At 43.9% G+C, this 15052-nt stretch overlaps 1 protein-coding gene across 1 annotated transcript in view; it reads right to left on the reverse strand.

The window, feature by feature from the left end:
• LOC119706056 (store-operated calcium entry regulator STIMATE-like) overlaps positions 1 to 13570 on the reverse strand; it is a 34574-nt gene extending 21004 nt beyond the window's left edge. The window contains exon 1 of the mRNA XM_038149160.1: positions 13333 to 13570. Coding sequence (XP_038005088.1) covers positions 13333 to 13501 — 169 coding nt within the window. The 5' untranslated portion in view covers positions 13502 to 13570. The remainder of the gene's footprint in view (positions 1 to 13332) is intronic.
• Between the last annotated feature and the right edge of the window lie 1482 nt (positions 13571 to 15052).

The raw sequence follows: 15052 nt of genomic DNA on the forward strand, positions 1-15052 counted from the left end.
ACGGATTCAAGAACTCTTAGTTTCTGGATGGTTGCTCTTGTAGCAGCACAAACCTGGCTCGTCTCACACCTTTGAAATGTTTCCATGTATCATGCACTCCTGCATTTCTTAGATGCAGGTTCTGGCAGTTCTCATTAAGAAACTTTATGACCCCAGTAAAGATCAAAGATTTCTCCAGCTCATTAATTTGAAATTAAAAAAAAATAAAACCAGCATGTTCAATGTCCTCTGCAGCTGCACTACGACAACACTGCTCTTCTGGGGAGAGAGCTGGGAATTTCACCTGTGTTTCCAGTGCTTCTCAAAACTTTTTCAAAGATGGGTCACAGACAAAGCATGTGACTGATTCATTTCATAAACCTCCTATATAGTTCTGTCATCAGACTTCAGCAGAGAGACAGCTGAGCTGGCCAAAGAGAAAAGGAGGAACGGCTGGTGAGGATCACATTTGCACACCACATTCACATTTCCTCACGTGTGTGGGCAGTTTCAGCTGGGGCAGGATTGGACCCTTCTCACAAGTGCATGGGCCACAGGAAACAGCCACAAGTTGGAGCCAGGGAAATTCCAGGGTGAAAGAAGCAAAAAATTTCCAGTGAGGGCAATTAAATTCTGCAACAAGTTGTCCAAAGAACATGCAGCGACTGCAGTCTGACAGAGCTTAAAAATTACCCTGGACAATGCTCCAAGCAAGGGGACATGGGCCAGCCCTGCTCTGAGCAGGAGGTGGGAGCAGATGACATTTGGAGTCCCTTCCAAAAAAAATTGGTATTTAAGTCTAGAACTCATTTTCCTGTGATCTGACACTTCAAAAGTTTCAAGATTTGAACCAACTATCAAAGGACTAAAGTGTGGCTAACTGAAAATCACACACACACACACACACATATGTGGAGGGACAGAATCTCACACTGAGAAATCTGCTGCTTCCCAAATAACAAGTTTGCAACCAGACAGATCCTCCAACACAGCCCTCACAGTGCAAGACTGCTGGCATCTGCAGGCTACTTTGGTATTGATTCACACGATTTCCAGCACTCCTGACAAGTACTACAAGTTTCCTGTACAAGGCTGTTTGCTCACTGTGTGTAGAGTAACACTAAAGTTACACCAAGCAGTAGCACCCAAGCTTGGAATGGGATGCAGATTTTCAGATGACCACTCTCAGAGAATGGCACTATATCCAGAACATTTGGTTATCAGACCATATGCCTCACAAATCTGAACCCACACTTTCTAACCTCGTAAAAAACTTGTAAAGTCAACTACATACACAGGCCAGATTTTATTTTTTAAAATTCTATTTGGGAAGACTTTGAAAAGCACTGTTCTACTTGTTAGTAACAACACTTTTCCCACAACAGTGGAACCATGTCTGTTCTGAACAAGCATATGCACACTAATAAGTCCTGAAAATTCACATGACTATGGAATGACAACTACCAATAAATTTCATGTTATTTGTGATCTTTTTTATTAATTTGCACTTACCTCCCTTTACTATTAAAGCAAAGCCTTTAAGAGGTTTGTCTTGCTATTTCACTTTGTCCCTTTCCTATTATTTTCTTGGTAGCAGCACAGTGAGGATAAATAATTACATGAGATTACATAAAAGATTTCTCCAAAATAGAATTTTTCTTTTCAGAATTAACTGTGCAAGAAACAACATGCCCAATGAGAATAGGCTACAATGATGCCTTACAAAAGATATATAGGTGTGTAAAACATGTATCACTCAATTGCCAAAAGCTTTTGTGACACTTAAGAGCTCAGCATCTCTCCATACTCAGAGTGAAAAAAAAAGGGAATTCTGTCTGCATCTGTTTTAAAAGAGGAAATAAATGTGATTGCAGAAAAACACCAGAAGAACCAGTAGTTTTGGTGTGCTGCTCATTTCTCCAGCCCCAAAATGCACTATACTCTTGGCAATTCAGTTTTTGCCCTACTGCAAACTTTTCCTTCTATTCCTATGTCCCATTAGACATGCTCAAATGCAGGACACCCGGAAAGCCTGCTGCTTATTTCCCTGCATAAGAGCCCCAGAACTCTACATAATATTTCTGCTTAAGGACAAAGACTTCCCCACACTTGAGACACCCATGATACTAAAGCAGAACTTATATTGGACTAGAACTGATTTCCAGTGATATTGCTGCATTGGAGAAACACACCAGGAACGATGGTTTCTTCATGATGAAAAAAATTATGGAATAACACACTCAAGGGAAAATTTTGTTCTAGTCAGTATTAGACTGACATACTACAAAGTGCATGAGCCCCCAGCTTTGCTGCCCAGCAAAAAGGATTTTTAAAACTTCTGTAGAGAGAAAACAGCATTAGCATGCAAGCACCCAACCCCTTTCTTAATTCCACTGTGCCCTTGGCCTTAATGATTCTGTAGTGTAATTAAGAACTGGTCCATTAAAGAAGGTCACCCAGGGAGAAACTTTATAGAAAGCTGGACACAATAAAGTTTAATGACCCAGCCAGTTGGTTATTCAGGGACACGTCACACTAAAGATGCAGTATGCCTGGACAGCCACGAGGTACCTGCAAACCAAAGATCTTATCCCAGCCTCTGTTCCACTGCCAGCAGGGATGATAATGTTGTGGTTGGGGCAGCAAAACCTTTGTGGGCCTGACTGGCACTTTTGTCAGAGCAGAGAACAAGGGCTCTGTTTTACTGCAAAGTTAAACACACCAGTGCCAAGCATCCATCAAGCCCAGCTATCTCATGACCTGGGCTCCTTTGTCTCAACACAGATGACATGAGATGACTGAAAATAAGGTGCCAGCACTGGATTTCACATTATTTATCAAATGGGCAGAAGTGCTTGCTAGATAAATGCTGGTGAAATACAGTAACTGAAAGTTACCTGTGTAAAAGCATTTACTTCCTACCGGCTTCCACAGCCAGCTAAAAACCTATGCTGTCCCTTCAAAGGTTCAGTGAGAGCTACAGCTTTATAGTCATTCTGCAGCAAATGGCTATCACAAAGTAAAGCTGCCCTTCCCAGTGCAGGGGAGGAGAGGACAAATCATTATCAGGAAAAGAACCCTAAATACTGCTGTCTGAGCTTTGGAATAAATCAGATGATTCTGCTGCTTCAGGAAAGGCAGCCAAATGCCTTACATGAGGGTGGTGAGGTTTTTTCCCCTAACATGTACGCACTTTGGGCTCCAAAAATTTTTCCTAAATCCTTAGCTTGTATAGATTGGCTGTGGGAGACACAAATAAATCATATTACCTGCATACAACTCAGCCTAAGACAATTTCAGCAAGACTGATCTCGTGCATCCTGGTAGCACATGACTGTGTGGCTCTGACAGATGCATTAACTTGGCTGTCAATAAAGGAAATAAATACATCTTAGCAGAGCCAGCAGCCCACAAACACCACATCAATAGCTATTGTCATGGGGCTTTTTTCCTTTTTCTTAAAGGTAAAGCTTACTTTTAAAACAACTAAACTAACTTAGCAGAGGGAGAATCACACACAACTTCTCCCTTTTGAATGCTACCCTCTTTGCTGTCTCCCCAGAGAGAGGAGCACTTTAGAAGTCATAAAATGCATCTATGACACACCCTGTAAACAGAAGCATGCAGCCCTCGGCTCCCAAAAGCCATGGCAATACTAAAAATAAAGGGATGAAAGTAATTGCTTTAAGAACTCTAAGGTAAACAGCACAAGTAGCTTAGGAAATATTTATCCAAATAATAAAGTTAAAAGCCACAATTCAGTCTTAAGAGACAGGCATTTGTTATCTTTGCATTTAGCATACACAGCACTGTTGGGTCAAGGTGTGCTCTGCTTGAAAGTCACAATAAATCAGTTTCCCAGCACTTTCAGGGAGAGATGCATTTGCTATTCTGTTTCTTCAACAGGTATGAGATAGTTAAAGCAAAGCAAATCTAAGCTTCCAGTGAAAATGCCTGTGAGATTGGCGTTGGAAAGTTGATACAGATCCCTCCTGCAAGCACTTTTATATTCTGAAGCAGGTATCATTAAACAAGTACCAAATGAAAAAGCAAGGTTGCTAGAAAAACAGCTGTGCCATTCCTGTCATGCTATGCAAGCACCCAGTGAAGACTGAAAAATACAGTCTGCTGTGTTCAAGTGGATTTTTTTTCTCTGCTAGAAATCAGAACCATTTGGGAAACATGAATTATTTAGTACAAGACAAATAGAATCAATCCATATTAATGTGCACTAAGCAGCAATTTACGATTCACAACACCATTTTCATGTACAGCATTCACAAGATCACTCAATAATACATGAAGCTTTCTGAACATTATTAGTATGACAACAGGTATCAATGAACTTTAAGTCATTCAAGCTGCTTGTTTTAAATCAGCTCCTGGGAACAGGCAGAACTGCCACAGCACAGCTCCAAACTCAATCACCATTCATTAAAATATTAAGCAAGGCAGAAACTGTAGCAGTTTTAAAAGCAGAAAACAAACCTGAAATGTAAGTTCACATACAAAAAAGATGTAAAAGGAAAACTGTAAAAACTTTGTAAAAAATGATAAAACAGCAAATATGGTAAATCAAGGAGGCCAAAGGTAGATATAAACTGTATGTTCAGAGGCCATTTAAATTCTAATTAAATTGCTTACCAGATTCAGTCTTTCTAGGCTGGAACTATCAGAGCATTGAATTGCAAGACAGACATTTCATACAACACCAACTGTTTTAAAAAGAACAAAAGATACACAACCTACTTTCATATATTCTCTTTACACATGATCAAATACCATGAAAGGAGAGTCAGAGGCCAATTATGCAGACTTCTTTGATATAATGTATCTAACAAATAGGTATACACTTCATCAATTAAATTTATGAAATCAGGATGAAATCATGTAACGACTTTCACCTGCAAAAGGCTTCTTACTCCTTAACTACATCAAAACCTAATGGCAGCACTGAAAACATATTGCCATAAGTAACTCGAGGTTTTAAGATTAGATGGAGGAGGGTGGGACTTCCCCCCCAAAATTTTAAAGCTCCTTGGACTATTTCATCTTCTAACATTGCAATTGCCTTCCAAAGAAAGCATTTAAGTCCTATGGATATGAAATAATGCAGGCTGTTAGTCACACCACCTGCCTCAAAGCAAGGAAGATGTGCTGGAAGATAGCACGTCTTCCAGTACCAGGCAGCAGCTTCTCCACACCAGGAAGGAAGTAAAGGCAATTATTCTAAAATGGAATTAAAATTTTACAGCATAGTATCTTCAGAAATTATTAGAGACAGAGGATATATGCTGGTAGTTGTGAATAGCTGCTCGTAATTTAAAAGTCCTTTTTGTTCCATGGAAAAATCCTGTATTTTTGAGAAACAGAAAAAAATTATCACAGTGAAACAAGAAAAAGCAAGCAAAGGTTGTTTCTGTAAGTAAAGAACTTTCTCAAGGGGACTGCCTAGACTGTCCAAGATTGCTGTGGTGAACTTCTTTGTATTCACTTCCAGTGGTTCATCCCTTTCATGGGGTCAGCAGAGCAATGGAGAAACCTCTCAAACAGGAGCACCCAAATAAACTCCTTGTCACAAATCTGCACTCTGCAGCTCCCAGACCAGCTGCTCCTGAGCTTGGTACTGTCCCACCACCAGACAAAACAAGGAACCGTGGCACAGTTCTCCTCTCAGGCAAGCACCATGAGAGGAGGAATGCTTGGTCTTAGAACCTGGGGTAGTCAAAAAGGTGACAGAAGACAAAATGACCACAACCGTATCAAAACATATCAAATTACAAAACAATGTTTGCTTATTATTAAAAAAAAGTGCAACATTTAGAGGAAAAAAACATCATAAAACCCAGAAAAAAACAAGTTTAGTAACTTCCTTGACATGACTTTCCCCTGCTGTTACTCTGCATGCCTGTAAAATAACTCATAACCGGAACTACGAATCTGAACCTTGAACAGTGAGCTATGAGGAATTTGAACTGTAAATCCATTTCAGCTCATTTTCATTCTCAACCTTCCTTACATAAGACAACATATGTATGAGGTTATGACAACAAATAGATATAAAACGTGTGACTCAGGGTAAGTGGCAGAAAAACAGGTCTTCTGTATCATGACCATCACTGTGAATAGGTTTAGTTATTCCTGACTAAACCCTAAAACCTTATGCCCACCCCACACCACCTGCAAAGGCAGACTCATGCAAGCTATGAGCTTGTGTTCAGTCTGCCAGAGATTTAACAAACTGAGTTTCACAGGGAATAAATTTTGCTGAGATCAAGAAATCTTTGAGAATGCAAAGCATTTCCTACCAGCAGGCATGAGAAAGCAGACCTGATTTTTCACTTCATCAACAAAATCCACACAGATAAGACCTTGTTAAATACCACTTTAAGAATGCAAACTTCATTAACCATGAAATTAATATCACCACAGAACGCAAAACTGCAGCCTGTGTGTCTGCACAAATCAGCTCCTTACAGATTTAATTATAAAGCACCAGTCAGAAGACACTCACTATGCACTTTACAGTTAAACACCAGTCTAGGTAACAGTCCAGAAGTTCACCCTAATTAAACACAGCTTCAGAGTTCCTGGATAATTTATCACTTTAATAGTTTACAAATGTCAACATAACTTATCTTTTTTCCTAAACATTTCATAATGTGAATGACATGTGTAATTATACTTAGAACAATCTTATTATAGGGCCTACAACTACATCCAGTAATCTGCTGAGTAATAAGAAAATGTAACACTTTCTGAGCCAGTAAGACAAAGTAGGGCATCAGACCTAATGAAAAGAGACTCAGAGATTGCAGATTATTTGTCTAAATTGGTGCCTTATTTTCCTTGGCTTAATTTCTACCAGTATGGTGTTTCGAGGATAGTTAGTGACACTAAAATATTAATGACCTGACATGATCAGGACATGAGAACCAATAAAATGCTATTACAATCTATGGCAACTAAGCAGTTTTAATAAAAAAAACCCAGGTTATTTCCTTCACTTAAAAAGGATCAGTTCCCAACCCTATCATTATATGCTTTTGTACAGCATGAAATTTGTCAGCAAGATGTGCCTTTTCTGGAGATTTCCAATGGACAGAATTTATTCCATAGAGATTTTTCATATGTTAAAGAGTAATACAATATTAGCATGGCAAAAGAAAGTAATTTCCTTTGCTGATTCAGCCAGGATTGGATTTCTTTTTTCTGCTACAGCTCGTAGTGCATCTCTCCTGTTTGTCTCAAACACGCTCAGGATGTCACAGAGGCACTGGAAGGGCTGATGATTTATTTAAAACAAACAGGCAGCGGCAACGCTACACGGCTGCAAGCGATACCTCACCATCTGGGGATAAGGAAGCACTGGATCATTGTAAGGCACAATATACTTGGCCCTGACCAAAGCGACCTCACAGGGCTTTTCCAAGTCCTGCAGCTACAAGCAGACACTTAGCCCACACAACAGCTACAGCAGTGCCCTGCCATACCGATCGTCACTAATTGCCACGGAACGGGCCCGAAGGAGGAGGAGAGCAACACACATTTCTGCTCCATCGCCCCACGCTGTTTCCTGGCTGGCCCGCAGCCAGGCGGGAGGAGCTCCCCAGCCCGGCCCCGAGGCTCGGGCTCGCCCCGCGGCTCCGGCCCCGGGCAGGGGCGCGCTCGGAGCCGCCCGGCCCCGGGAGCTGTCCAGGGTCCTGCCCCGACCCCGCCACTCCCGCGGCTCCCCGGGCAGCTTTAGGCACTTCCTACTTCTTAAAAATGCTCTCCCGCAGCTGGCCTTTTAGCGCAGCTCAACAGCACACCTCGCTAGCGTTCCTTTACCTGCAGAGGGATCCGCGCCCGCTGCTGCGGTGGCCCAGAGCTCCTCAGACTCATTCCGAGCGCACGCTGCAGCGCCCGTTCTGTGTTTACCTGGCAAGCCACCGGGAGCCCGCACTTGAGAGAGTTCCAGGAGAATGAACAAAGCGCGTTCTGCATCGTGCCTGCGGTGTGCGAGCACAGCGCCGCTCGTATTTTAAAGCTCCCATTTGTGATTTGACACTTTCGTACGAGACAAGTTTTAATACCAGACACAAAAAGGACCCTGCTGAGGGGCCCTCAGGAATTCACGTGAACATTAACTGCATCACTCAGAGCAAATACATTCGAGGATGCAGTATTAGCAAGTCAGAATAATACATAATCTTTTGAAGAAATGCTTTTATTAATAAAGCTAGCAGGCCACTGCCCAGCATCTCAGGAAACGCCACGCATAATAAGCTAGCTGCTGGTACTCAGAGGTCTGTATTCCGCTGCTGATGTTACAGCCGATCAAATTTTCATATTTTCTAAGTCTGCTCAAGCAGAAAGAAAATTGCTATAGAAAACAACTAAATCATATGGTTTAGACCTTTTGTATCCAATAGCTTATTTTATGCTTTTTTCTTAAAGGCAAGTGGAATTACCTTTAATTCCTTCTCCCCAGAACATTATTCCCATAAAATTACTCCTTTACCTTCATGTAAATATGAAATAATTCCTCGGAAAAGCACACTTCGGCTAAGGCATTTCAAATTCTACTAAATTGCCTACTAAGATAGCTTATTATATGAAAAAGCATTCCTGCTCCTTGGACAGCTTTTTAAGTGGGAAAACCTTGCTGTAAAGTTCACTGGCATTAAGGATGCAGTTTTTAAGGTATTTCCTTTAAGGTACTGTAAGCAAAGAGAGCACCTTACTATATATATAAATATAAATATAAATATATATATATATATATATAAAATACCACTTATTGGAATGGTTTCTTTTTGATTCATCTGTGACTCAACAGCAAACCCACCTACTGGGTTGTTCACTGCACCTGTACCCAATCATTCCACTTCTGCAAACCCTTCTCAGCCTGAGTACAGACACAAACTGTAACAAGGCCATAAAAAGGGAATAGACTCCCACCGCACTCTGGTCTCCTTTATAGCATATTTGTATTTTCCTCACAGACACACACAAACCTTCTACCTGCAGAGATCCCACTGACTCCTCTATTTCAATAATTCATCATACAACTCACATCTGATTTCTCAGCCATTCCTAAGTAGCCCAAAACAAACACTGCCACACTCTGATAAGGTACCAATCTTCTGGCAAACAAGCTGAGTAAATAAACTACTTTAAACAGTTTGTCAGACAGGGTAAGGGGATGGGCAGTGGCTTTTCCCCCATGCCTTTCCCAGGTTTGGGTAATAAAAATGGAGTTATTTAAACCTCCATCTAACGCCATACATGTATGAGAATACTGTGCTAACATCCCTCTCTTATCATGCACTACCAATGAAAGCCCAACCACAGAATGCTCAGAAGGTGCTTGTAATTACAGACAGAACACGTGATATTATACTAAAGTATTTAAAATCTGCTTTGTGGCATCAGAAAATAAACACAAATATTGCACCACGGAACCTCAAACACCTCAGGAGAAAAGCTATCATTTTAAATCAAGATCCTGTGAAATAAGATACAAATATAATAGCAGCAAACTTTGAAAAAATATTATCTTTGGCTTAGTGACCTGTAGCATAAACATGCATTTCTCCCATCAAGGGAAACTCATTAAGACTTCCTGTTATGAAGTGGCTTGGCTCAAACAAACCAGAGTGAAAAACAAATCCATATGTAAGGCAGAAGGGACAAGAACAAAACCGAGCAATACACTTAAAACCATCAGGCTAACAGGTTTGAGAGTCAGTGACCAGAGTCCAAGAGAGCTGCCAGTCCAAGCAGACTTGCCAAAATGAGGTGTTTTTTCATCAGTTAGTCCACAGGGATAGGGAGTGAGAGCCTATGGTCAGCAGAGACCCAACAGAAGTTGTCTCACCCAATTTCAGTTCAGCTTTTCCTGCACTGGAACCTCTGTAGCATCTGGGTGAAACAGTTTCACACATCTTTAGCCTCACAGCTGAGCAGTTAAATTAATTCACAGTAATTAAACACAACACGGGTGGGCTCTGATAGTATTAAAGTAAATTCACTACTGGTTCAGACATCAGAAAAGGACCTCCCTGCACATGCTTCACATCAAGAACAGCAGGGTACAATCTGGAACCAGAGAGACTAAGGAGTGAATTTGTGAGAGCTTAACTTACAACAAAATAAAAACCACGTGCAAACTTTGACTCTTTTAAAGGGAGATAGGGAAGCTCCCAAATAAACTCGAGACAGATGATCACTAAAGCACCTTCCACAAGAAAAAGGTTAGGGGTTGTGACAGGTTATATCTGAATCTGGAAAAACCTAGAAGGAAGTCATTCCTTTAAATGGTAAGGTGGGGTGAGTGGGTGAAACTGATCCTCATTCCCTGTGTGTCAGAACAGGGAGTCAGAGATACAAGGCAAAGGAAACCTAGGAATTAATGTCAAATGAACATTTTGTCAGCTCAAAGTGAGACATTCAGCATTCCTGTCACATCTTGGCTGTGCCCATTCAGTAGTGGGAACACACAAGGTAGGCTGGTCATGCGCCTGGGCTAAAAGCCTTTCCTACCAGGATCAGAAGGCAGACACAGCAGGGCAGCTCCCACACTCTGCCTGGCAGAGAGCCACCACATGCTCCACAAACTAAAAACCTGATACTTAACACATTTTAGCCCTTCAAATAAGAAGTTTGAATGATGTCATTGGCAGGTCAGCTGACAGCACAGCTTTGCAGCAACTGAACAGGGGCATGAACAAAAAGGTGGCACACTGGAGCGTCAGATCTTAAATAATTTTGCTTTCAGAACAGTCCTTCAGTTCTTTGTAGATGAACATCCAGCAGTGAGGCACAAAAAAGGTCCTTCTTCTCTTAGAGCTTACATTTAAAAATATTTTCTTTTTTCCACTGAATGCAAGCATGGTAAAATTTAAATTTATCTAGAAAAGGGCACATCTGGGTCAGCCTTTGATTTAGCCACTTACCAAAATTTCTTATTCTTTACATGTCAAATCAAATATTTTTCAAAGAAAGACAGTTTCTGTGCATAAAGAGCAATTGTGCAATGTATCTCTGGTGCCATTACTTTAATTTCTTTTACTACAGAGGGTTCAGTACCATTAATCACAACTGAAGTATTAGAACATCTTCTAGTGCTTCCTTTCAACAAAAAAAAAAAAAAAAAAAAAGAAGACAAAAGACAAGTGACTTCCTCCTTATTAAATTTAAATACCAGACATTCATGGGAAAGGCAAGAGCTGCAGAAACGATACAGCTGCACACAGAGAATTACTGCTGTTCCAAAGGGGCCTGACTGCAGTCACAAATCTCAAGCAGCCCCTGCCTACAGCCACTTGTTCCTCCCTCTGTGCCAGAGCCTCTCTTGTGCCAGACAGCTACAGGACCAGAGCTACTCCAGCTTAAATGCAATCCAGTCCTGTGATGCAGCTCCAGCAGCTGTGTCACCCTTCCTGCCCCAGCAGCCTGGGGACAGGAACAGCTGTGCAGGTGCCCAGATGTTTGCTGAGGTCACGTTCTCCCTCCATTCTCAGCCACACGTTCCTGCTTTTCTGTCACATCTTACCTGCCACAAAAAGTCCTATTTGTTGAGGAAACTTTAAAGGGTTTGGAAGAGGACACTAGGTGTTTTGCATATGACATAAAAAGGTGTCCCGGGGTGACTTTATGATGCTAGTGAGTAGAAACATGCAGAAATAGCTATCAGGCAAACAGAACTTTTGCACAAAAGAGCCCCTAACAGAGAGAGAGCTGCTCTTGTACCAGTGTAACAGGCCCATGTGGCGTCACCAGCTTCTCCCTCTGCTCAGGGAGAGGCACTAAATGCTGTGGAAGGGAATGTGGCTGGCAAAGCTAGGACAAACAAACCTGTCCTGTTTTTGAATAGATGCACTTTTAAGAATGATAAGTTGCTATGTGTTTGCTCTTGTCTGCTTTGGACACAGATTCCTTTCTCACCGGTACACTGGCTGCCTTTCACTCCCTTCTGCCACAACTGCATGAACAGCCTCCTCCCAGTTCATAGTTTAACAGTAATAACCCAAGTCAGAAAGTGCAGCCAACAACAAGGTTTTCATTTTTCTCATCCCTACTTTTTATATTCACTTTTTTCTTGTCATCCCTTAGTCCAGTGTTACTGTAATATGCATAAAGATAGTATTTCCAGAAAAAAGATACCATCCTGACAACTAACATCTGTAGTTGCTGAATCTTTTGATGCTGAATCCATAAAAATTACCTATTTGTATCCCTTAAATCAAAAACCAACACTGTGTACTCATCACCTTCTTACACAGAGGCACTTCTGTTTGGAAACTGCTAAAACTTATAATTATGAGGCTGCTGTCAGTGACCAAATGCTACACTGCTGATTACTGCTGCCCTTCAGCCACAGGAAGACAGCTACACACATAGCTTTTAGAAGAGCAATGTAATTGTCAATAGCGACGGAGACACTAAGGCATGCAAATATAACATGTTAGCAAACGTCTGAGTTAACCGTAATAGTATGACAACAGCATGAAAAGGCATCAGCGCAATTCTAATGTAAACAGGATCTTAGTCTTTAGATCAAACTATAAAACATGTCCCTGATGTTCTCTTTCTCTTCTCCCACTTTTTGCTACCAGCAAGGTCACAGTCAGCTGAGTAATGACACCGGGCTTCTTTTCCACTCCTCCACCCAAAGGATACTAACTAGACCACGGGATAGAGACAAACCCACCAGAATTGTTTCACGTTGCTGTGACTCCCTCACCACAGGGCTGGAGCCACCAGAGACCTTCCTTGCCTTTCCACCTCAATTAGAGAGCAGTGTCAGGAGCGCTGCCCATCAGCTGAGCTCTGCCAGCCGTCACACAGCTCTCGGGCTGCTCCAGCTGCCAGCAATGGCCCTCCAAGGAAGCGAGGCACTATCGAAACAAGTGTGACTTTGCTGCCGGTGACATGACGGGCTAGGCGCACCTGCAGTAAAACTGATCAGCCAAACCCGTGACTCGTGTACATCCCAAACCCGAGCGGTTCCGCACACACCACCTCCTCCTGCTGGCAGAATTCCAAGCAGAACACACACCCACCCAATGAATTCTATCGGCACGGGTACGAGCATTGGGAAGGCAAGTTTAAGACAGCGAAAGGACACGAGCCACCGCCTCCGAGGCCTCCCCGCACGGCCCCGCTCCAGCTCTCCCGGCACCCACAAAGCGCCCCCGAGGCCGCCGCGGCCCTTCCGAGCCCTCCCCGGCCGGGAGCCCGGGACAGCCGGGCCCTTCCCGGGACGGCCTCGGGGCAGCGCGGCCGCGGCAGCGCTACCGAGCCCGACCCGTCCCCGGGCCGCTCCCCGCTCCCCGCCAGGCCGGAGGCCGCGGCCCCGCCACTCACGCATGAGGGTGCTGAAGGCCACGACGCCCAGGAGCCCCTGCAGGAAGATGCCGAATCTGTCCATGAGGGCGCCGTTCTCGCAGCCGCGGTCCCCGGGCCCCGGCGCTCCGGCGGGCCGCGGGGTGCCGGCGGTGAGGCCGAAGCTGCCGTTGGGCGGCGGCGCCCCCATGGCGAGGCCCGGCCGGCGCCCTCAGCGGCGCATGGCGGCCCTGCCGGCCCCGCTGCCGCTCCGCCCCGCCTGCCCGCCCCGCTCCCGCCCCGCCGCGTCACCGCACCGCCCCTCGGCCCGCCCGGCCCTCGGCGCTCCGCCCGCGACACGGAGCGGCCCCCGGGAGCCGGGGCTTCAGCGCAGCGCTGCCTGCTGCAATCGGGTACGGCCGGCTGAGGAGCACGGCACAGGAGGGCCCGGTGCTGCGGGCAGCTGCCAAACGCCGTCTGGCTCCAGCATCCACACACCGGCTGGCTCCAGCGTCCACCCCTTTTCCAAACCGCGCCACAGCTCCGAGGAATCCCCGGGTAAGAAGCACAGCACCGGAGGCTTTGCTTAGCCCAGACCGCACAGGGTGAGGCAAGGCTGCTATCACCCTTGCAAGAGGAGAGTATGACCTGGGGTCTTTAGCAAAAATGCTTAATCCTTTGTGAAGGGCAACCCCCGGCTCAATGGATTAAGCAAAACCTGTCAGCACTTTCATTTGGAAAACTGGGAAACTGGACCTGTTGGCCAGTGAGCCTCGAGTGGCCCCATTGTGCTGCACCCCTCTTCATCCTCACCAGCCAGAACTGCATCAAGTTTAGGCTCTTATTTTTAGTGCAGGATCAACCCAGGTCATGTTGCATTGTATTGTTTTCTTACACAATTTAATTTCTTTAAATAATTTAAAATCCCTATCTTAATATGAATTCACTTATAAATATGACCCAGAAAGCACATGTTTAAGTCTATCAGAAAGCAAAGCCAAGCACATGAATCAATAGTTCTTTAAATAACATTTGTTGTGTCTACATGACAAACCTACCTACGTGACTGTCCTTCCTGGCAGGAGATGCCAAACAGTATTGGCACACAACACTGATTTTTCTGAGTTTTAGGCTGTGTTATAAATGTCTGGATGTTGCAGCTAGAAAAAGAAATGCTCTCAGCACTCTGACCTAGAGAGCACACAGCCAAAATGCTCTGTCCAGTGCCTCTAGCCCCAGGTCAACACTCTTCTGCTCTGAGCTGCCAAAAGCAAGAGCTCAGGAAAGCAAAGAGTTACCTAACAGAAAAGACACGGACTGAAGCAAGTTACTTTTTCTCCCCCTTGCACACAGTGGTAACAGCCATCAAGCACTGCATTTGCAACCTGGACTTGGCCTATTTGCTTGTGGCCCAGGGTGGTTTTTTAGCTTTCACAGCTGCTGTTGAACATCAGACATCCCACACACGTACCTGACCTTAACCCCAATACTGGTTAAAGATTTACCTAATGCTATTTACACACAAAACCTATGTTTCAGACATGAATCTGGAAACATAACTCAAAGCGCTTATGCCTCATGTTACTCCATATTCCACGCTTTAAACCAGATCATTCCCCCAAAATGCCTCTTCAAGGGTTTTATCTCATCATGACTCCTATAAGCCCTTCTGAACCTGTTGCGGACAAGTCACTGCCTCCTGCTATGGACTATCCACGAGCCTTCAGATTTCTCTCAAGCAGACAGTGCTCTGTGAAGGCAA

This window comes from Motacilla alba, chromosome 12, assembly GCF_015832195.1.
Source record: "Motacilla alba alba isolate MOTALB_02 chromosome 12, Motacilla_alba_V1.0_pri, whole genome shotgun sequence".
Taxonomy (NCBI): domain Eukaryota; kingdom Metazoa; phylum Chordata; class Aves; order Passeriformes; family Motacillidae; genus Motacilla; species Motacilla alba.